This window comes from Equus przewalskii, chromosome 8, assembly GCF_037783145.1.
Source record: "Equus przewalskii isolate Varuska chromosome 8, EquPr2, whole genome shotgun sequence".
NCBI classification, from domain to species: domain Eukaryota; kingdom Metazoa; phylum Chordata; class Mammalia; order Perissodactyla; family Equidae; genus Equus; species Equus przewalskii.
Genome location: NC_091838.1, coordinates 27,428,578 through 27,453,733, shown reverse-complemented (window position 1 = coordinate 27,453,733; position 25,156 = coordinate 27,428,578). Strand labels below are relative to the sequence as shown.

General features: G+C 36.2%; 1 protein-coding gene across 4 annotated transcripts in view; it reads right to left on the bottom strand.

The window, feature by feature from the left end:
* Positions 1-11,000: 11,000 nt before the first annotated feature.
* The window catches only part of PLAG1 (PLAG1 zinc finger), a 49,499-nt gene continuing 35,343 nt past the window's right edge, over positions 11,001-25,156 (bottom strand). For 2 of the 4 annotated variants that reach the window (XM_070630591.1, XM_070630590.1), the window contains 3 exons: positions 17,360-17,458; positions 14,470-14,828; positions 11,001-13,951 (listed from right to left, as the gene is read on the bottom strand). In XM_070630591.1, coding sequence (XP_070486692.1) covers positions 12,694-13,951; positions 14,470-14,711 — 1,500 coding nt within the window. In that variant the 5' untranslated portion in view covers positions 14,712-14,828; positions 17,360-17,458 and the 3' untranslated portion in view covers positions 11,001-12,693. The remainder of the gene's footprint in view (positions 13,952-14,469; positions 14,829-17,359; positions 17,459-25,156) is intronic. The other 2 variants (XM_070630592.1, XM_070630594.1) reach the window with 1 other exon arrangement.

Sequence of the window (25,156 nt, the reverse complement as noted above, 5' to 3'; positions counted from 1 at the left end):
TTGCTGGGAAAAGCTCATAATGCAGATGACAAATGATTAATTTCTCTATTATACAAAGAAAATTTACAGATTGACCAAAAACAAACATCCAGTGGAAATGAGCAAAGTATATACATAGGCAAGTCACAGAAGAGAAAATACAAATGGCCACCAAATAAATGCAAAGATGTTCAGATTTACTAGTAAGTCAGGGAAATGCAAATTAAAGTAACGACTGAAATAGCTCTTTACTCCTATCAGACAGGCAGAACTAAAAAGAAATGTAATGCCTATTACTTACTGGTTCAAGAGGTGGGAGATACCGTTTTTACATATTGCTATAGGAATGTGAAGCATTAGAGCAACTGAATAGTATAATGTTCTTGGAAAGCAATCTGGAAACATCCCTTAAAATTAACATTTTAAATACTCTTCAACTCAGGAATTCCACTTCTGAGAATCTGTGATTCTATGGATCAATTAATAAGGACCTTTTATCATGAATGCTCAATAAAGCATAGTTCACAGTGGTCAAGATCCAGAAATAAAAAGATTGCCCATCACTAGCATTCTTATTAAATGTTTAAGAAAATTTATTTAGATATTTGTAATCAATGACTAATGTTATTAGATATAATTAATAAGTTTTGATGAGTTGTGTTACTAATGTTTGGAAAGTTTTGCTTAATATACATTTAGTTGAGAACTTGCACCAGCAGTAATATGCATTCCTTTTATATCCCCCCAAATCCCTTGGATATTTCAAGATCCTAATAATGAAGAAAGTGGCAAATGAGAGTAATATCCATCTGGAATAATAAACACATATAAATAGCAACATAGAGAAGGATAAATATGTATAAAAATGCCCATCTTCACCAATAATTAGAAATTACTATTTACAATTAGAATTCTATTGGGGGGGAATTTATTTTTTTTTTGACTCAATACATGATCAATTTTTATGTCTCATGAAAGTTTCGAAAATATATATTCGGTTTCCTAATTTCCATGTACAGGACGTGCTTTACCATAGCTTCCTTTCCCACGCCTGCCCCTGCACTCATGCTGTCTCAGGGTTACGTCTGACATTCACACCCTGGGCTTGGTCATGCTTGGCCCTGTTACTGGTCTCTCTCAAAGTTCACTTGTACTAAACAGTTCAGGAGTTTGGAAGCTGGAACCTTAAGATCTTTTGGTTGGGGTTGGGTCGGCATGAGGGGAGGAGAGGTACGGAGGTGTGGGGTAGCTCCCCCAGCTTATTCCCTAGTTTTCAATGTGAGTGCAATCTCTTCACAACCACAGCATCTCCATTTCACCCACTCTAAGGGTCTTCATGCTCTAAAGTGGTGGTGGTGGGGAATCAGTGGAGGCTAGGGTATGGTTTGATGAGCATAGCTGTCCACTTGTGCAACCCAATCCCACATACTGGAAGCAAACAAGTGTAGTTTCTTGGCAGGATCCTGAGTGTATTTGGTGAGCATTCTGTCCAGGAGCAGGAATCCTGCTTACTTTCACTCCTTGGGAACACACTCCAACGGACTGTAAGCTCCAGGGGAACAGAAACTTTGTCTTGTTCAATACTATATTCCCAGCACCTGGAATAATGCCTGGTTCACAGCAGGTGCCCAATCAATGTTTGCAGAATGAATGAATGAATAGATCCTGTTTGTCAGGGAATCACATTTGGGGGTGGGGGTGAGTCATGCTTGCATCAAATCCAGTCCCCCAAGTCTGAATTGCTATATTGATGCCTGAAGGGTAAGCCATTATTGCCTCTCCCTTTCTTTCTAACAGTTAAAAGTTTGAGGGTCTTTTCAGATTTCTTTAAAAAGTAGAGCTTCTCCAGTATTATTTTGGCTCTAAATATTTCCCCAACCAAACTAGACTTTCCAAATCTTACTCCAGAGCAACTTGTTCCATGGCTTCATGTAGAAGTTCCCAAGCTATTTTATTCCTCTTGTGTCTGATTGTGTGGGATCAGAACTTGATATGTAAGTCCTGGTCACTTTTATGATTACCCAAAACTCTTTGAAGACATCTGCATCACTTTAGGGCTTACCTCTTTCAAGAATACTTATGCACTAGCAAATGATCAACACTTTAGATTTAACCAAGAGTTACTAGCATTATTGTTCACCACTTCCTTATTTATCTTCTGCTTTCTTGAGATGTTCATATTGATTCACTTTTTGCTTCTCTGGGCTGTCATTGTTTTAAAGTAAAAAGAATATGATTTACTTTCTGAATCCTTACATGTCAGAACTCTTATTTTGCTCGAACATCTGTTTGACAACTTGGTCTGACATGGCTCGACTGAGTTCTCCCACTCAGAGTTTCAGGTAAGTTATTCTTTCTGATTCTCTGAAAGAGAATTCTGATTCTCTTTCAAGTGTAGGTATCTGGGACCCATGTTTTTTTTTTCCCCACTTATCTTCATAATTCCCCAAATTTTCTTAACCAAGATTGTGGCTTAACCAAATTCTCCTAGTATTTCTAAGTTATTATTCCATATATTTTGCTGCTAGGTTGTTCAGTGTGAAAATGTTTGTTGTATTTCCCTTGTCTTGGTAGAACAGACCTTTTTGGGTAATCCTGTCTGGCAAATGTTGAACCGCTTTTGATCTCAGGTCTTGGATCTTTCCTCAGCTCAGGGAAAACTTCTCACGTTATTTTGGGAGTAGCGTCTTCCCAAGTCTCAATCCCTATTTTCTTCTCTTCTTCTGGACGCCGGGACATTGGCTCTCCTGAAACCATATAATGATGACGGGCACAGGTCCTGGAGGCAAATAACCTGTTTTAAATCTCGTCAATTCCTAGCAAGTCACAATCTCTCTGAGCCTTAGTTTCTTCATCTGTAAAATGAGGACAGTAACAGTATTAACAAAGGACGCAAAGAGACATGATTTTCGTTATCTTCTCAGAATCTGAAATTTTAAGGTAAAGCATGAGACTTTTAAGAAATTTCTACTTGTAGCGTTGCATCTTAAATTATGTCTCTTCCTTCAAATAGAGCTGGTTCCAGTGGGAAAACCTCAGACACCTGAAAAGAGAAAGTGCTCCGGATTGTGTCAGGAGACCTGAGCCCTGTCTTAGCTGTGTGGTTCTGGACAGCAGCCTTAACTCCTGGACTCATCTGTAAAAGGTCTGTGTTAGTTTTAAAGTTTGGTTTCGATTTTTTTTTTAAGGACAATTTTCACTGTGTCTGTAGAATAAGCAAACAAAAGGTCCGCTTCAGTGACTTTTTATTCACTGGCCTAATTGCTAAGGAGAAAATGCAAATTAAATAAGATCTAAGGAAATATCAAAAATAATCTGTTATGAGAACTTATAATATTTAATAAATAATATCTTAAGAACCCTATCTACTGATGCCTATATCTAAATAGTCATTCAACTTCTAAAATTTTAGAGCTAAAGACTCCGTGGTTAGAGTTTTTGAAGTACAAAGTTATAAGAATTGGAATTCTCAAAGTTTCTCTAGTTTTGGTCCATTGTAGTGAAAGCATTTAGAGTGGTTTACTTCTGAAGAAACAGTACACTATTGTTGAATTTGCTCATTTTGATGCAAAAGGGCAGAACAAAATAGAAACTTCAAATGTGATCACACAATCTTTAGTGTATCAAATAAACTTTTCAATAGAACAAAGATAATCCAAGTGTTAAAATCTTTATTTCTAAAATTTCCTAGGGTCAAATTTTGAAAGGGCATTTAAAAAAAAATGTGTCCTAATTATTAAGATGGTTGAGAAAGGTAAGAGGCGTCATTGGCCTTCAGTCAACAAATATGTGCCATGTTCAAGGGATCTATATGGACAGGGTTTTGCCCTCAGGTGCTTAGAAGTGTTAAAAACACACACACACACACACACACACACACACATATATCCTGGAGAAGATCTAATAAGTTGTAATAAATGTTCATAGGGAAAATAAGTTACCTTTCTGTGGGTGAGACCAGAGAAGGTACTGTGAATGGAAGAGGTATCATTAAGAGAGGGCTGGAGGAGGGGTAAGATTTTGGCATGTGGCATTCATGGGGAGGAACAGAGAAAGCAAGCATTCCAGGGATGGAGAACAGGACAGCTGAAGGCAAAGGGATGGATCTGCAGAAGGAACAGTAACTTCATGTGGAAAGGATAGGAAAAGGGGGAAACTGGCAGACATTGTTAAGAATGGAAGAGAAGTTTCAGGGTCCTTCAAATCACTGACTAGTACTGACTTGAAGAGCTCTTAGTAAATGTACAATTTAGGAATACATATGGAAATATTATATGAAAGAATTTATGACAGAAAATACAACAGTGACTAGCACTTTACTACTGCAAAAGGTAATTTCACTTAGAAAACTGGGGATGAATTGAACTCACGTGCCTGAAGTCTTTAAACAAAATGATCTTCAAGATGCTTATAAGGGTGTATATTTGTTACGGCCATTGATCAGCATTAATTCTGGGGTAGGAAATGCTGACATACCTTAAAATCTTAAATAGGGCAGGGCTTTGGCTATTAACTTACTTACACAATCAACATTCCTAGGGCATGAAAATCCGGTTACAGGAGACTTCTTAGAAATGTCATCAGGTGTGTGTGTCAATACTAATAACAAATCATTAACGTATTTTTAAAAACAGAGCAGTTTACCAACATCATCCCAGTAAGACTACTGACAGCACCGACAGCACTTTGAAAGGGGCCTTAAGAAAAAGATCAAAGTTCTCTAATTAAAAAGAGAATAAACCAAAAGTTAAGCCTTTCCAAAAATTCTAGTATCACAAAACAGAAAACTTCCATACCTTATGTGAAGAGCCATTACACTTCTGACTCTCATCCCCTCAGAATCCCAGGGCTTTGACTGAGGTATTATTATAAATGGACTATCTGCCTGTTTTCAGAAAAGATTCAATTTATAAATGTTTCCCCTTGAGCGTTTATAATAAACATTTAAATCTGAAGTATGCCTCTATTGAGTAAAGCAAGATTAGACTATTTACATTTTTAAAAAGAAAACCATTTTCATCTGCAATAATGGTAGCCAAAATAACAGTATAGAAAAGAAGGCTCTGAGAACTCCTTTATGGATACAATCTCCTTAAGCACTGTGCTCTTTTTCCGTTTCATTTCTAAAGTAGTCCGAACCTGGGAATTTATGCTGTCTGCCCCAACAGTGTTACCGAGAGAAAAATGTTTCCACTTCCTTCAAGGTAAAACCAGCACCTCTAAAGAATGAGAATTGAAGCTAGCTGTATTAGTCACGGTTCTCCAGAACCAATAGAATGTGTATATAAATATATATAGAGAGAGATTGATTCTAAGAAATTGGCTCACGTGGTCATGGAGGCTGGCAAGTCCGAAATCTGCAGGGCAGGCCAGCAGGCTGGAGACCAGGGAAGAGTTGATGTTGCAGCTCGAGTCTGTAGGCAGTCTGAGGGCAGAATTCCCTCTATTCGGGAGAACTCAGTCTTTTCTCTTAAAGCATTCAACTGATTGGATGAGGCCCACCCATATTATGAAGAGTAATCTGTTTTACTTAAAGTCAACTGATTGTAAATGTTAATCACATCTAAAAAAATGCCTCCACAGCAAGTCTAGTCTGGTGTTTGACTAGACTAGCCATCTAGTCTGGGTACTGTGGTCTAGCCAAGTTGACACACAAAAAATTAACTATCATACTAGCCAAGAGTCAAACATCTTCAGATTAGAAAAGATTACTGACCTGTGTGTTGAATAGAATGCAGGTGAAGTCAAGACATTCTGAGTTTCAATGGTTTGTTTTAGTTTTAGGCTGAAATTGCCAATATCTGGCCATTTCTGATCTACGAAAAGGGTAACTGGGTATGGTTCAATACAGTATTTAGGCTTTCCTGCAGTTGCATCGATGCTGCCATCTTCACCCAGATGCTTGATCAGCAACCAACTTTTTTCCCATAAAGCCGACTTCTTTGGAACACCCCTACGAGCACAAATGGTGCCTTTTGCTTAAGAAATGTTGGCTGAGTAAATGTTTGATTAAGGAAACGTGACAGCAAAACTCAAGCTGTCTATAGCCAGACTGAACATTTTCTTCCCCTTAATGGTAAACTATCACTATGAACTTTTTTTTAAGGAAGATCAGCCCTGAGCTAACTGCTGCCAATCCTCCTCTTTTTGCTGAGGAAGACTGGCTCTGAGCTGACATCCATGCCCATCTTCCTCTACTTTATATGTGGGATGCCTACCACAGCATGGCATGCCAAGCAGTACCATGTCCGCACCCGGGACCCAAACCAGCAAACCCCGGGACGCTGAAGTGGAACGTGCACACTTAACCGCTGGGCCACCGGGCCGGCCCCTGAACTTTTTATTTAACAATAACATGAATGAAAGTCTTTTAGCCCAACTGGGTCTATGACACAATAAGCAAACTGCACTTCTAATTGCTTTTCCATAAGGGAGATTATACCTTAAATGAATTAATCCCAAACATACTTTTCATAGTATTCTAACTATAAACGGCAAAAAAGCATTTTCCTTCTATCAACAGTCCTTGAAATATTTCATATGCATGAATTTAAATAAAAATGTATTTATTGTTAATGCTAAGAATTAACAAAGAAATGCTGTTAGATTTGCTGGAATTAAGCATATGAAAACAGGAACTGCCAATATTGTAATCACTGTTCATTTTCTTTCCCTCTGTCAAAGTAGGAGAGCCTAAAAACAGGAAAGCCAGAGATGAAGGAGGAATTTTCCCTTCATACTGAAAGAGGTACTCGGAGACACTGAAAACATTATTTCTATAATTGGTTCCTGGGTGGATTAACAACTGAATTCTCAGAATTAATCTCTCTTTCTGAAGCTGCATTACTGACTGTTTGATGAGTTTTAGATGAAATGATATGTGTGTGTTCATTGTTTCGGTCTAGATGAATTGTCAAGGGAGGGTTTTCAGCAAATTTTAGACAAACCACCCAGGGGAACTTCTAAAAGGATAATTTATAGTACTGACAGACAATAGTGTTAAAGAATGCTTAATGCCAATTTTATCTCACAGGAACAAGAAACATGATCAATTTATACATTCTAACAGCCTTTTTGGAATTCTTTTTGAATTCTCACCTGGATTAAAGTTTTGATGCATCATGTTTTGACTTTTTTATTTACAATTTCTATCCTTCCTTTAAAGGTACAAAAGTTTTAAAACAAAACAAGAAAAAAGAAACCCTAGAACTTTACATTTCATTTCAACAACAAAGTAGTGTCCTAGAGCCAGCTATTAGAATCTTCTATTTATCAAATGAGAAAATATTTAAAATTCAAAGTGAAGAAAAAAATGTTATACCAAATAGAAATTTATCATCTATTAAAATTTCAGGAAGATCTACATTATCTAAAGCCATTCTATAATTTTATTCATATATTTTGTGGAGTTCACATATCTTTTTCTTACAGCAAACATAACACTGTAGGCCACAAGAAGCTGCAGTACTATTGTTTAATTAGCAGCAAATTAATATTTTATATCTGGGTAACTGGACAATAAATAGCCTGCTTCTTTGGATGTGGATGTTTAAACTGTAGCGTCACTGCAGCTTCATAATGTGATTGCTATTTTACAGAGCTTATACACACACAGAAAATACGGTCTTTGTCTATATTTTATACAAATACAACAGTAGTTTGTGAATACATTTTAAGTACATGATATACATGATAAGCCACTTGATTTCCCAATATCACAGAATAGCGATTTTAAATGCAATAAAAATATACAAAATTCAGCCTGGAATGCAGATATTTTTCTTTTCTATTTTGACTCAAAACTTTATCATTAGAACATTTTTAGAGTACTAGCCCAACACTTTTTCATCAGCTAAAAATACAATTTCAGCAGTCCAGCTTATGTTCAGGCATGATGCTATCCATTTCCTAATGGATTCCCAGTTTTTGTGAAATTCAGAGGGCTGTTAGTGACAGACAGCATGCTCTTCACTCCACACCATACTATAAAGCCCGCTGTTCCTTCTGAGTTATAGTCACCTTGTGGACAAAAGCTGGGTTTGTTCTGGTAACATTTGCATGTCCAAGATTTCCTTTTGCAAGTGCACATGAATACATTGTGGTGGGTGGTGTAAAAGTTTGTTAATGACAAATCAAGTCACAGTATAAAAATATATTGTACACCTTTACACCTAATGTAGTCCTTTTTCCTATGGATAAAAAAATACGACTGAACGAGACAGAGAAGTTTGTAGCACCATGAAGAGTTGTATCCCAAGTTACATTAGCAGCATGATCCAACATAATATAGGAGTGTTTCTGAGAAGACAAACATTCATTCTGGTTCATCTGTACCACTGAAGCTTATACAATGAAGTGTTTTATACATTAGCAATAGTTCTGTCATTTCTAGAGCTAGGTAACTCATCAAAAGACACTGCCTTCCATCCTCAGAGGGTTGATAAGGTTGTAGAAGGGCCTAGCGGTGATCTAAGCAAGCCTTCACCAAACTGGGTAGCATTACCTTGTTTTATATGATCAAAAAGGAGCTCTATATGGGTTTCTAGTACAAAACTACACAACACAACTTATGTGGATCTACGCAATCGCAACACATTACTTGTGCTGTAGATATGGCTGCTGACACAGTGTGAGAAAAATAAGACAGAGTCAACGTAGGCACTCATTTGTCAGAGATAAGTCTGCTATTGCTAATGAAGAATACTCAACATTTCAAAGATCTCCTCCAATGTCACATGGATCTCAGTAGGCTAGAAGCAACTTGGGTGAACTGGTATTTTTTAATTTACATACTGGGAAGACAGTGTGTTTTGAGACACGTAAACCTTGTAAAAAAAATAAACCATTGTAAAACCTTATGCAAAGACACACTGATCCTGTGCAATATAGCAAATTGATAAGAAAACACTGTAAAAATGTACCTGTTTAAAATACCATCTACCATTTTTGAACACAAAGCATTATATATCAAAGGCCTACATATATATCATCTAATGGCACTTGAAACAAATTATAATAAGTCTTAAAATAAAAGGCATAACCTATAAGAAAGTTTCTGTAAAGGTTTAGATTCATTTTGAAAGTGCTATATCTTGTAATATGTGTAGTATAGAGGTTGACCAAGCTCTATTTTTTAAAAAAATATTGGCCTATATATGTGTATTGCTTACTAGATGAATGATCCTGAAAATATGTACTCTTTAACATTCATTATTAGCTTAATAAAGCAATCAGCTCTGGCTCATGTTTCAGTCAGTATATGGTTTTTAAAAACCGCTACTGTCCAAATTAACACAATATATCACTATATTCCACAAATGACTAAGAAGAATAAAGCACGAGCAACAAACAGGCAAAAATACATAGCTTGGAAGAAACACTAAATGAAATTAAAAAGTTGCACAAAGAGTGGTGCATGATCAGCCAGGACAACTGAAGTTTTGAAAAAATGAACTTGGTAATAGATTTTAAAATGCAAATTTTAACAGTGACCAATAACTGTCAAGGTGATATTTGCATACATCAATGGATAATATTGCTTACAGTGCCAAGATCCTTCCACACTCGTGCTTCTGTGTCTGGTGATCTAATTTGTATACACATGTGGAAGTTCAAACTGAATGAGGTTCAATATCTTGTCTGAGGTCCAAATTCTAAACTGAAATATTTTTACTTAATGATAATCCCTTTTTTTTGTTTTTTTTGTTTTTTTAACCAAGCAAAGGCACTACTAGATATTTCAAGGATGATAATTCTGGCCACTGGAGAATGAAAATTGCATTGGCAATAATTATTTTTAATCACATCCATTTGACAAAAAAAACAAATGTCAACTTTTTTTAGAAAAAAAAAAAGAGCCAGTTCTGTTACATCCTTGTTAGACCACTGTGCAATTAAAATAAATGAGTCTGCCTCATGTTTAATAGAAATTCTCTCAAAAAGGGTTTAGTGACCACTGCAGTCAATTTAAAAAACAAATTAGCTGAATTCCCTCTTACTTGGAAGCGTTATTTCAAGTCGGTGGGGCAGCAACAGGCAAGGAGGTGTACGTCTGAAAATTAAGACTCCACGATTTTAACACCGGTGCCATGAAAGATGTGCCTCCATGTATCTGAACTCCACGCAGGGCTAGAATTAGACTAAAAATATATATACGTTTATGGCGCCATTCCCCGTTTCCAAAATGCTTTATTTAATAAATCCTGGTACTCCCTTTTTAGTTTTTTATTAGTAATGAAATACAGCCTACTAAGGCCAACGTCTCAGTTCCTTAATTTGACTTCTCCTTAAGCAAATTTGAGACAAAATAAAGTAGTGCTTCCACAGTTGTATTTGTGGTTTTTATTGAAAAACAGGTTTTCTATTTATTTGTGCTCTGTCACCAAATTTCTTTCTTTTTTTTCCAATGGTGATTAAAGCAATATTGAACACTAATCATTCAACTAATGATTTAGGTAAGCAATCTGTTTCATAGAAACTAAAGGAAGCAGTAATAAAAGCAGAGCTAAAAGCCTACTTTCAGAGCAAATATTCTCCTAATCAAAAGCTTAGGAGCAGTTTGAAAATTTTAAAAATGTATTTCCTTATTAACATATATAATTTTAATGCCTTTGGAACACACTTTTTTATAAAATGTAATTTTTAATAATAAAATTTAAATACATAAGTATAAAAACTACTGCTCCTAAGATTTAAAATAAAATAGGAGCGTAATAAAATATCAGGAGCCTAAGCTCCTGAAGAGAGCAACTTTGATTCTATGAAGTGCGATATAGGGGTGTGTGTGTGTGTGTGTGTGTACATATATATATAATATATATAGTGAAACCCCCATTTACATTATTACAATTTACATTTCTCCACAAATTATACTACTCCCAAATATTTTAAATAATGTATTATACTCAGTAATCTGCACTCATTTTTAGAAATTCTTGGTAAACATTGCAATCTGCAGTGATAACTGGCCCTATAAGAAAGAAAATAAGCTTCCATACAGGGCTAATGAGTGCTCAGAAATATTTTTCTTTCTTTTTTTTTTTTTTTAAAGAGATATATACTCTTCTATAAACCTTCTCCCCTCACACCCCCCCTAACAGACAGGGTCCCAAAATAAGGTGTTAACAAGTGCTTAATAGATACGTTTCTTAGGTTGATGTCCCAACCGATAGAAAGATATAATAATCTGATTTTTGAGAAGATTATGGTGGTTGTCTAACATCAGGAAAGCCCATAATAACTATTTTATTCAGTGAACACAAAATTCTTGATTGTTATTTTCACATTAACTAAGATAGTGCTTGTTTTGCTTTACTGTTCCCACCTCTACAAATTCAACTTATTTGCAACATTCCCCCCATTTGCCAGAGACGTGTAAAAGTGGGGTTTTACTGTATATATTTTTAGTCACTTAAAACTTTGTGGTCATTCCTTAAATAGCCTTCTAATGCATTTAACTTTAAAGTCTCCATCTAAAAATATGAAGAAGAGATGAATTAACACTGAATAAGAAAGATACCATGGGGGCAGGACTGTTGTTTTGTTTTCTGCTTTTGGCTCTCAAGGGAAAGAAAACTCTATCAAATTCAGCAAGAAGTGACATAAGCGACATGCTTTTACCTTACTCTTGAAGAGTCTGGCTTCCAACCCTGGCAACAGGGGACATGATCTCTAGACAAGTCCCCAAGTTGAACCGTGTGCTTCACATGTGTCTTCCTGCTTAGGAGGCTATCACACCACAAAAGATGAGACAGTCCACTCTGGGATGAACAGACCTAACATCTGTGTTCCACAATGGCTCTCGATTCCGGACTAACTGTGGACTGACAATCAAAATAAAATTGCTGGCTGCACTTGACCCACCCTTTGGCCATGAAAGGTGGAAAAGATTAAAGAGCTCTATCTATACACTGACTCTGAAGACTCTGATGCCATATACTATTAGTATTATTAAATGGAAAGAGAGCAAGTTAGGAAGTTTGAAATGTGGCAAAATATCCTCTGTACTAATTTAAGGCCAACTATTAAGTAACATGGAATGCCGTGTCACCTTACTAGCAGTCTCTTTTTGCTATAAATACTGGTGCTTTGTGTTTAGGTTTTGTTTTCCTTATATGTGCATAATAAAGATGCAAACACTTGAGCCAGACAATAGCAAGTCTTCAAAATATACTGACCTGAAATTATGGTATATCTCAGCAACATCTGTTATCTCTCCAAACTGGATTCTCAATTCATTTGAAACATCTGACTATGAATCCATTTAGAGGCTAGTAAAAATTTTAAAACTCTCCGGCTATTCATATACATTTTAGAAAATTTATATTCTATTGTGAAATTTTTTAATCAGCCAAATGTCAAAAGGTAGAGCCATTGTTATTGGACAAAAATGAAAATTTTAAGATTGAAAAGTAATTTGAACATGAGATCTGTAAGACTTTACTAAAAATAATGGCTTTCCTATATGAAAAATAATCTTAAAATATGACAGTTGGCAGTGAATCAGGACAAAATACCCAGGTAAACATAACTGAACACGAATGGTTCCAAAGCTCGTTTAAAAAGTTAGTTTCTATTTTATACTGGCTTAATGATAATTGGTACTATACAAAAGCGGAAATTTTTATACTGTCTTAAAGTAGGCACTAAAATAAAAATGGTCATCTAAGGCAGGGCTACACATACATTTCCGTAATAAATGCACGTCATGGAATCCTACTGAAAAGCTTGATGGAAACGTGGTAGGGTGGTGCTTGTGCTTAAACTACTGGTGAAAGCTGCTGACAGTGAGTGCAGAGACCCAAGACCTAGAGTGTTTGCAGGATCCTGAAGATCCTGTGTTTGTGGGGGGAGCTGAGACACAGAAGAATGTGCTTCTTCTTGGGAATAGCTCATTCCAAGGCTCCCTACTGATATAGGGTTATAAGGAGGACCATTTAATGGTATGAAATTAAACAACTGAGAAAAATCCAATGCTGGTGTGTTTAGGGGGTCACTGATAGAAATAGAGCTTTTTGACAGGGAGAGGTCCCCCCCACCATCATCTAGGGACCCTATCTGAGGATCCAACCCTAGTTTAGATGACGATGCTTGAGAATCCTGGGATGAAGAGGGCACACCACCTTGCAGCTCCATCAGATAACTCTCAATTTCCCCCTTTAATGGCTGTTCTTTTTCAGGAATAGAAATTGCATATGAGGTAGAACTGAATGGGTATTTGAAAGAAAGATGGTGAGAAGGATGAACAGCATCCATGTCTATTGGGCACGTCATCCCCAAAGGCAAAGTTGTGATCATTTGGTGGGCAGATCCCGAGCTCTGCATGGACTGAAATGGAGTGTTATAGAGGTTTAACTGCAAAGTGTTTGTGAATGGCTTTGATAACAGTTCACTGGAAGGTAAGGACATCACCGGAAGGAGCTCATCTTTGATAGGCACAGAAACATTGCAGGTAAATGGATCCAGAAAATCCACTGGTTCTGTTTTGACTTTCAGAAGTTCTTGATTGTGACTCTTCTTCATATGTCGAGTCAGGTGATCCTTTCGCCCAAATCTCTGTGCACAATACTGACAGAGGAAGTCCTTTCTTCCAGTGTGCACCACCATATGTCTCCGGACATCCTTCCGGGTGTAGAAACGGCGATCACAATGCTCGCACTGGTGCTTTTTCTCTTTAACCCCGCCAGACGACTTGCCCGCATGAGATTTAAGGTGCTCCAGAAGCACTCCTGTGCTTTCGAAAGTCTGCAAACAGACCTTGCAGGTGAGGTCACCACTTGTTGCAGCATGCAAGGCCAAGTGACGTTTGAACCCAAGCTTGGTATTGTAGTTCTTGCCACATTCTTCACACTTAAACGTCTCTTTGTTAGGGTCATGTGTATGCAGGTGATTCTTCAGATGATCTTTTCGGTGAAACATTTTCTCACAATAATTACACTTATGGGTTTTCTCAGGAGAATGAGTAGCCATGTGCCTTTAAACACAGACATAATCTGTAAGTATCGTGACAAAAATGGTAGGTATTCACTTTTCAAATGGAAGCTAAACTACTATGCTAAAACAGAATTTCCCTAATAATGGACACTGTTTAACTTAATATATACTAGAAGGATAGTTATTATACCTAAATACTGCAGAACTTGAGCCATTTAAGTTGCCACTTCAGTTTTCGCTGGTTTTTAGCTATTATTACAAAAGCAAATGAGCAAGACTGAGCATACTCACGTAAACGTCCATACCCTTTTCTTGTAATTTCTTTGTACAAACGGAAATTCTACTCTCATTACACATTTCATTTTAAAAAACTGAAAGACACTAACACGTAAAAGTATGTGATTTAGAATACTAAAACTAGCCAATGTCTAATCTACTTAACATTTCCTCTCTGCAAATCAGGCTAAAAAATGTGTATACAAATATATACGTTTACAATGGCTTCAAATGGCCAACATAATAGAAAATATAATCTGAAAGACAAATAGAGTTTAATACCTTTGTAATTTGTACTTAGAAACAAAGGCCTTGGTGCAGTCTTGTTGTATGCACTTGTAGGGCCTCTCTCCTGTGTGAGAGTAGGAGTGAACCTTTAATTTCTCAACACTGTTAAAGGCCTTGTCACACAGTTGGCAAGGAAAGTTTTTTCTTGGTTTGGTTTCACCACGCTTACGTTTCCCTGAAGGGACTTTCTGGGTATCTCTTACTTCTGACAAATCACCAGGAATGACAGTGGCCATCGCAGCCTAAACCAGGCCTTCTTGTTGGACACTTGGGAACTGCCCAACTCCACTAAATGATTTAGCTTTAGGTGGCTTCTCAAGTTTCATGTGGTCGTAAAAGAAAGCAAAAAGGGACTGGAAAAAAAAAATAAGAAACAACTAGTTTGTAACTAAATTTAATTTTTAAAAATTTTATTTGCTATGTGATGCTTTTGAATTAAAAAAGAAACCATAAAATGGATTCAGCTGGTCTAATGTAATATCTGTAGGTTTCTTTATATTTGCCAAAGTACATATTAATGCATTGCTCAGAATGAACAGTTCAAACATCCCCTCAAATTCCACCTGACAAATGTTGTACTTAGGGAAAGCAGTAGCGATTTTGGGAGCTCTCAGGAGGCATCAAAACATGAGACTAAAAGAGGAATTATTAAGCTTCATTTTTTACAAGAGACTGGAGAACATAAATCTGACTAAGAACATAAAAATGTTTCCACAAATATTTTAACGTCTAAAAGTCATTTTAATTTGTGCAAGTAGGCTCTAGTCACACTCTGTATTATAAGAAAATAAAGAGAAGCAACTGAAAACTCTTTTAGGCACCTCGTGAACCATTTAGTCTACGGAAGAAGCACTTAATGCACACACACCAGAGGCCTGAAAGAGCTGAATGCACCACCCAAAGTGAAACGTACTCCTTACAGCAGTGTCATCACACAGAGGGATTTCTGAGTCAAGAGTAGAAATGACTTATCCTCATAACAAATATGCACTCCCGAAATGGTAAAACCTTTTGATGTTCTATTAGGTGAGGATCATAGTTCCTTGTCATTTGGAGGGAAGGATTTGGTTGAAGTAATTTTCCTCACCATTTTTCACATCACAGAAAATGATTCTGTTCGTTGGGCACACTGAGGTTAGAGCCAGGCACCAGGCCTCCCCAAGAGCTAAGGGGATCAGTCTTTGACACACCTGTAACCCGTGTGCAGCACACCAGTGGGACCTTTGGCTTGGAGCACAATACCTGTGCAAGGAAACATTATAGAGGTGTTTCAGGTTGTGAAAAGGTGTGTCAGAGTTTCAATTCATTATCGGCGCTGTGAGAAAGAATGAAATGGACATATTGTATGCAAAGAGTATGTCTAGTTGAACAAAAATTTTTAAATTGATTGTAACCGTTGAAAATTCGTGGACAAGAGATAGTAAATATTATCAACTGTATTTCTCAGAGTAAGAAACCAACTCCTCAAAGATCTAATTGATATAAAAGAGTTAAATGATTCTTCAAGGTCCATGAATGCTAGTCTAGCAATGTACTTTCAAGAGACACAGAGATGATGATACCTGCAACCTCTTTGAAAAAGATGTGATTTTTACATTGAAAACTGAATGTGGCTACATGACTGTTATCAACTACTAATCAATTGGATTTTTCATCCTATTACATATTCAGAAAAAAATGAAAACCCATTTCTTTATATCACTTGTGTTTTGGCAACAGACTGACACTTACTTGCCTTCACAAGCTAAATGTATGATACTGACTTTCACAGATTCCAGGCACACTTTTGCAGGAGCTCTAAATTTAACCTACATTTTCATAAAATTGTGTATATCGCAATAGGTCCTATTGTATTTTCATGTAGAGGCTGTCACTAAACAGGCAAAACAGAGTAACTGCCTACTCCTTTCATTGAAATGTAACGCACATTGGGTAAGTTAATCAGTGTTGGGTTCACATATTCTTTCTTCACCAGTAGGGAGGTACAGGCAAGGCCTTCATTTAAGCTGTTCAAATTGTCTAAGACTCCTTTGCAGTTTAAAGGTGACATTAACACAATTAGTGCAACTGACATTACTAATGCTAACACAACGTGTTCCCTCTGGTTTTAGATTTTCAGAATGTCAAGGACTTGTTTTTTTCCTCTTATATTCTCATTCAAGAGACAGCTACTCTGCCTCTCTCAGAAATGTCTAAACAGCTACTCTGCTGTCACCAGTAATGACACTGCAAATTGGTATAAAGCATTCTGCCAAGGCAGGAAAAAAGAGTAATTATGACTAATTCATTTCCTAACATGATGCTTTTATGCATCTATTTAGAACACTGTGGGAAACAAGCTGATAAATTTTTCAACTGTGAAATCAACATGGAATGCAAAGTATCTAAATCCTTGAATATAACTAACATCCGAAAATATTTCAAAAACTGGTCATGTGTCATTATTGTGTTATGAGGTCCAACCATAATGGGCAGAAAATCCAGTTGAGAAAAATGATAACATCTAAATTATTGAAAAAAATATATTAAAAGTGCACCATGAAACAACATACAAACATTCAATTATATTAAAATTGGTGATACTCAATATGGAGTAACAAATGAATTATGTTATCTTTGGATGTACATACTGAGCAATGAAGAATTGCAGATTTCAAATATTACACTTTTCTAAGACCAGCTGAAATTTTTTCATGGCTAATAATATCTTTTTATCTCAATATATTACGAAACTCAAATTAGTTATAGGTGCATTTAAAACTATAGGATAAATATAAGGTTGTGACTCAACATCAAATACAAGTCCACATTCATAATACGCATGTCAATCAAACACTTTAAAGATACATGCATAGAACTGAAGCGATTTCTGTTCAATGCATACCTGATGACAGATGGAAAAAGCCTCAGACCTTGATCTTAGCCAGTCCCATTGACTCTTCGTGGAAGAGAGCGGAATTCAATCCTTCCCATTTTGGCCAATCTATGAAACAAAAAATAAGAATGGACTACACTCTACATGGAATCAGTATGTAAATGATGGAAAATAAAGGACAAAAGAATTGTAATTTCATGGCACATGCTTACATTCCATACTCTGCTGATGAGTCATGCATTAATTTTCACCAATTGCAAATTTTTATTAGTTCTAAGCACATTTACATGACCAAATAAATGCAGAAACAAAAAGTAAAACAGTATTACATATATAATGGCATTTTGTGATGCTGAATGACTCCCCACTTCTTTCCCAAATTCAATTTAATTTTTTTAATCTAACTTGCCTACTGAGAGAAATGGATATTAAGGTTACTATTTGTAAACCAAACTGAACGAAATTTCATTAAGCTTAATAACATTATGGAAGTGACAAACTCAGTTCTCTCTTCGAGAGAGTGCATCTGGAACCTCACCAAAGGAGAGCAGACTCCCGATGAAAGCACCTCACATGCCCATGCTGCACAACTCGTGCACCTTGGGCTTCTCTGAGCTACACTTTTGTTATCTGCCAATTTACTTCTCAGGATCTGCAGGGATTGATGAGATGCAGCGATAACTGTGCTCTCTAGAATTTTGAAAGCATGCAAAGGGAGTTAAATACAGGTTTGCTACAGGAGAAGGGGGTGTCAGCAAGCAAGCATCATTTGGTTTTAAGAGATCATTGTTGAAAAATCTTAAAATATCTTAAAAATGCCTATGATCTTCAGTAAAACTAAGAACACACATAGGAAAAAATCTGTTAATTCTTGATTGTACAAGTATATATGAAAAGAATGATGGTCAAAAGGCAGAAAAAACTAGAATTATCTTTTATAGAGAGTACAGGCCACAGAGAGATTAGTAAGCTCTGAATATTGTGAAGATGAATGTTCAGAAATCATGATTATAAAACCTTGAGAGGGATAATATAAATCAAATAGGTAAAATACAATAACAAAAAGATTCACCAATGGTAGGTTTAAATGAAAAGAATTTTACTTAACGTTCTAAACACGAATCTAATTAATTTACCCTGAAATCAAATTTTCACATACTTTTAATTTGATGATGTATAAATAAAATATTTGATAGAGGACATTCAAGCATCATTACAAAAATACTAAGGGTACATTTGAAAGCAGCATTATTCTCACAGTTTAAGACAAGAAAAATAAAAATTTAGACTAATAAAAGACATTTATAAAGTTAAAGCAAAAGCTCCATTCTTTTGTAAAGCACAGGACATGCATAAATGGAAGAACTGAATTTTGCACATCAAAATTGCAAAATAATAAAATTAACTTTGAAAATACTTACTTGCCCAGGGCACATACTGAATTTTTGGTAGGGTAATTAAGAATATGAAAGCTGTTTTGTGTATTATGTTATTTTAATAATATAAATACCTTACAAGTGTAGAGTGTTTTCATCTCTATTACCTCCCTGGAATTCAATGAACCTGAGAGGTGGACTCATTTATCATCATTGCCATTTTAGGGTGAGAGGCCTACAGAAGCTGAACATCTTGAAAACGTAAATGTGCTCAAGAAACTCCTATTTCTCTCTCATTCTACTGCATTCTAGGAGAAGGGCAGCTTGGCAAACCAATATGCAAGTGGATAAGTCCTGTCATTACACTTCAAAGACAAGAACAGGGGACAGTGCCTATTTTCTCTAGCAGAGCTGCCAATATGATCCCCACAAGAAAACAAACTTAAGATTTAAAAAGCTTCTTTCAATAAACACAGTTTGCAAAGTAAATTTTAAATAATTTCAATAACAGTTAAAATAATAACTAGTATATCTGTCTGAGTAGTGATTTTGGGTAGAAAAAACATCTAAAACCAAAGTTAACCAGTAAACAATAAATTTATATATTTTTTCTTCTTTTCCCGACCAATACAAATTTTATGGCATCTCACATACATTCATAAAAATTTTATTTATGCTTACTGTTCAATGGTATTTATAATAAAAATCTTTTAGAGTCAAAAGTATTTCATTCTAGTTTAAAATTATGTACTTTGATTTGAAATATTTACAATAGTCTACAAATCATCCCTGTTACATATTTAAAGTCTGATACAAAATAATAAAGCCATCATTTTTATTCATTTTATCACAAGACATAATTCCAAAGTCACGGTTAATTTCCCTAAATTCAACCTATTTTGAGTTCTTATGAGTGGCCGAATAATTTCAAAGGGCTGCTAATTATTTCCCAAAGCAAAGGAAACCAGGAACTTGTTAGAGTTCATTATTATTTTGCTTGATATAATAAACATCAAAAATATACAGTTTGCATTTATGTAATCCTAAAATGTCAAATAAAATTATCTGTGTATTCTCTTTTATAGGATTAAGAAAAACTTTTAAAAAGCATTGTGACTACTATTCTGAAGGGTCTGCAACAAAACGTGTACTCCTTTTTACATATCAAAGTTTGGTTACTACTTTTCAAATGGTTAAAGTTCTTGCCTTGATCTTAAAAACTGTGAAGCAAGGTAGAAAATGTACATGTAGCCATTTCAAATAGCCCTAAGATGAAATAACACTTCCAGTTTTTGCTGGTACCAGAACAGACATTTTTTTCTAGGGCAACTCTGCATACAAAAAAACAATAATTAAAGGGGATATTGTGTCTGCGTGGTGCACACACACAGGTTTATCTTCCTATGTTTTACGTTCTAGAACAGTGACTCACACAGAAAAATAACAAGGAAAAATGAATCTTACATCAGAAGGTCTATTAAAACAAATTCCTATGAGGATGCCGGCAAAAGGAACTGTACTGGAGCTGTTTCCGTACTTTAAACGCCAGTTTTGAGAGTCATTTCTCTAACAGCTGTGAACTTTTACACTTACCTGTATCAATAATTCTTTCACATTTAGGTTAAAAGTCAAACACATACTTTGCTAATTAAGGGCAAATGCCATCGATAATCAAAGCTTTATTCTCCTTTACGCTAATCATAAAATGCCATTAGTAAACAATTCAGAAAATGTCAACATTTGCTTAAAACATGTTTTTCATATAGAGCAAATAGGTAGGCTGCAAAAGGAAACTTACCAGTAGTTAATACTGTAATTTATGTATATAAAACACAACAGAGCTTTGAATAATGTGAAAGATATTATTAACAAGATAACGTAAGTAAAGACAGTTAACTCTGAAGTAAAGGCAACAGCATACTTAGAACATTTTTTTGATCCTGTATGATAATGTGGAAATTTTTACAGCATTCAATTTCTGTAGGTCTGTAAAATCACTTATTAAAGAATAATAAAAGGAAAAAAAATACCGTGCAACTATAAAAACCTAAGACAGAATTAAAAAGAGACTGTAGGCAGCATTGGGGCAGGAGCTGTGTCAGTTTTTTATTCACTGCAGTTTTCCATAAAAGGAAGTAAAATTTTTGATGAATGAAGGAAAATACTTAAAGCAGGGCAAGTGCTTTCCAGCAACAAAATGAACTATAGGCTTGCTCAGTCACCATAGGGGACACAATACAGAACATACATATCTATATAGAAGTAAAAAAATAATAGAGTGTGGATACAATTTGGTCCAACAAACTAAATAAGCCACTAGAAAGGTATTTTTGAGATTTAGCAGCTTTTGGAAAGTCTTAGATTAAAACAATAGCAACTATAATAAAAAGCTGTCTAAAATAATTGTTTTGTTTCAGAAAACAAGCATTCTGACTGATCTTACTGCTAAGGAATCAATTAGTGCATGGGGATAATATCAATTCTGTCTCCATTCCTAATAAAAATTTCAAGGTGACAATGTGCCTGGCACGGAGCAGGAAGGATGGCTGGATGGTTAGATGGTTAAATGGGGCTGCTGATGCCTCAAGAGAAGAGAAAGGAGCAGAAGTGCCAACGGAGGAGGAAACACAACAAAGGGCTAGGACTGAGCCTGACTTGCCTACACTGTAACTAGGTTCCCAAATAACTCGTTTTATACCCGGAATACTGAAAATCAAAGTATTTATTTTCCTATAGTAGATGTCATAGTCAACTAAAATTAATTAAAAATAAGGATGCCTTTTTTGAATTACTGTATTGGATATATTCAACTTTTGAGCAATTCATTAAAATACAATTCTAGGATAACCCTTTTTTGAAATTTACCATACAATTTAGTCTTATTGATATTTAGGGAGCCTTATAAATATACACATGAGAAAAGCCAACAGAGAAATTAAGGGAAATAGCAGACCCATTTATTTTAAGGACCAATAGAAAAAGTCAACAAATTCCAAACTGGAACCAACAAATGCCAAACTCACTTCTCCTATCTGTACAATTAAAACATTCCTTTTTGGGCCACTTTGAACCCGGGTATGACTGTTTATTTCATTTTCTAGAGTACCCAGAGAGAATAAATAGACAATCTGATGAAGATGGAATATTCAAATAAATTTTATCTTACAATTCAGAAATATTTTCCTTGGTTATTTTATGGAGCAAAAATGTCATGAAGGTTAAAAAGTTTTTCTTCTCTTTTAAAAGCTCTCTTTTAATGACCCATAACTTAGAAGTTAGCACTTCATTTTAACTACTACGTGGGGGATTTTGCCCCTCATGTTTGTATATTCTTACCAAAATGAAAAAATAAAAAATATAGATGGGTGCTACAGCAGGGTAATTTCGTTTTCTTCACATAGAACAATTAGTCAGTATTTGTAAACAGGAGATGAGAGAGGAATTGTGCAAAAAGGGAGCAATGATGCCAGAGAGAAAGCAAAGAATTGCAAATATATCTGAATACAAAGTGAGACCACGTAATCAAAACTTTATTTATTTTTTTGCTAAGGAAGATTAGCCACATCTGTTGTCAATCTTCCTTGTTTTTTTGTTTTCGTCTTTTTTTTCCTGAGGAAGATTAGCCCTGAGCTAACATCTGAGCCAGTCTTCCTCTATTTTGTATGTGGTTCGCCACCACAGTGTGGCTGACAAGTGGTGTAGGTTCATGCCTGGGATCTGAACCTGCAAACCCAGGCCACCAAAGCAGAACACGCCGAACTTAACCACTACACCACGGGGCCAGCCCCTAAAATTTAACTATTTTTAGAGGTTTTCCTGGTTTTGTTTATTTTTTTGGTATAAAGCATTTTCAAAATATTGGTGCTCTGCCTAGGATTATAAAGTAGGTAGCTCACAGGTCAGCTCAATCACAAAATTGCATATATCCCAAATTGTGATGAGTTGTTCTTATTTTTATTACCACTGACCTCTTAAATTCCTGGAGCTTCAACAAAAATGTGTGACATCAACTATAAAAATATTCACACTGAAGGACCCCGGACATTTGGAGGACACGCCTCCATTCATTTATGGTTAACTGTCTAATGCTATTAAAATTACAAATACAGCATCATCTAGGTTCATGTATGAACTCTCCAAGCACTCATACTGATCTGTCCATAAATTCAAAGGGGAAGGTGGAAATTGTACACATTAAAATAAAAGTGATGCGGGAAGAAAGTTTTACTTAGCTATCAAAGCTCATGCAGAGAATTAGTTTTAAGCCATCTCAAAGTAAAGTGCACCTAAATACAGGCTTCTGTTGTGGAATACAATGAGGTATAAATGTCGATAAGGGCATATACAAAATCTTTAGTAGCACAAATAATGTAATGAAAACAGAACCCACATCCAGGTAAGGCCCTGTACATGCCATCACACTCTCTGTCCTAAGTTATGCTGCTGTTGCTGTCCAGGACAAAACGACTTTTGGAAACAACCACTTCTATTTACTCCTACATGGTTAAATAAATAGAATCAGTTCTAGGCAAAACTGTCAAGTCAGGGGTGGCCACTCCCTCCTCCACCTCCAGAGGGCCGGTGCGCTTCCCCAGCTGTCATAATTAGAAGAGATTTAATAATTACATTCCTTGACTGATGTTGCTTGAGGGAGAATGAACTGCAGAACTTCACCTCTCTGAGCCTTTTACCCCTAATGCGGACGGTAAAGCTCTTCTTGAAATTACGTGTCTCTCCCCTGGAACCACAAATTCACCTACAGGGAGACTATTATTCATCCTTATATCCCTGGCACCTGGTCAGTGCCCTGGCACGTAGTAGACATTTGATAAATATCTGTTGAACTTAATTATAGTCCCTTTAAGGAATTGCAGGAACCAAAACAAGCAGGTAAACATGTTTTGGGGTTCCTGAAACCCCAAATCAGTTTAAAGCAAGCTCAGAAGACAAACCTCATAGAGTGAAATTGTTAAGTTTGTTTGGGCGGAGGGCTGGAAACTTGGGGAGCATCACAACCACATATGAGGCCGCCCTGTTTCTGTCAGAGACTCAGGCACATGCTACTCAGAGGCCCCCAGGTGACCAGAAGGGCACGGAGACACACCTGGGCGGCACTCAGTCAGCCTGGATTTCAGAACATCTCTGATTTCAAATGTTCTATTCCATAGCTCCTTAGGCACAAGTAAACTGTATTGATTATGATTTATCATTTGGAAATAGCCAATGAAGCTTTACGGGAAAGAAAAAGGAACAAAGCAAAATTCAAGATCTTTAAAGAGGATGTTCTTCATGTGAAATTCAAATGTGAGGATGATGTTGAAAATATCAGAGAGAATTTTTGAATGATTATAGACACAAGACAAATCAAAAAGGAGAAAATTCTCACAAATGTAGTTGGCTAAGTAATAAAAATTCTTTTCTTTTCCAGCCGCTAAAAAACAGCTTCATTCAAAAAAGTTTTAAACTACAATGAAGTAGAAAAAGAAAAAAATTCATAACCTGTAACACTAAAAAACAAAAACACTAACATCTTTTCATATATTCAAAAAATATTTATAATATACAAATGACTAGAAATTTAAGCTAACTTGATCTTAATGCTGAATCTCCACAGAATGCTGTGATTAGAGAAGTTTAGCGAGATTAATGTATGTTCCTTTTATTTGATTGTACAGCTCTGTTCACGTATGCTGGGAGACCCTGCCTGGCTCTCAGTCTATGCCCTCCTTTCCCCAGGGCTGGGCCCCTGCCTGCCATCGGTGGAGTTTAGGACCTTGAGTCCATCCTCTGGCACTTGGTGCAACCAACTTTTTTTTAACCAGTCTTCCCATCTTAGGGCTGAGATTCCTCGCCTCTAAATCTCAATCCTGTTTTTGAGGTCCTGCTGACAGACTTACCTGGAAACAAATCCATGTATGCCTGGATTTCCCAGTATCACTATACCATGATTCTGTGCCACTGAGCTGGATCTACAGGCTGGGAAATCTAGATGCCTGTGTGAGTCATCTGTCCAACAAGGCTAGCAAACTGCTGTTGTCCCACTGAGTTCCTTATTCTAGCATCTGAGCCATCGCAGCGAGCAGAGCTAGCCTCCCTCCCCACCTGCCCATAGTTAATCAGATCCTTCCCAGGAGACAGAAAGAGATAGAGTGCCAACATAGGATAGTCTATCACTCCGAGCAAGATTCACAGAGGGAAGAGCTTAGAGTTCATCTGTGGGCTATTTGGGGAACATGAACAAATAAGCTTTTACAGCAGCTATGCATTTTGTGCACAAAGTAAGAAAGACTGCTCCTTTCCAGTATTCCAATCCTTCCATTAGACCATAACTATTAATAAAGTCCTGCTGAACACAATACACATTGATAGACCTTAAAATAGTAAGTGGCATGCTTATTATGTGGCATGCTTTTCAAAGCTTTTATTATTA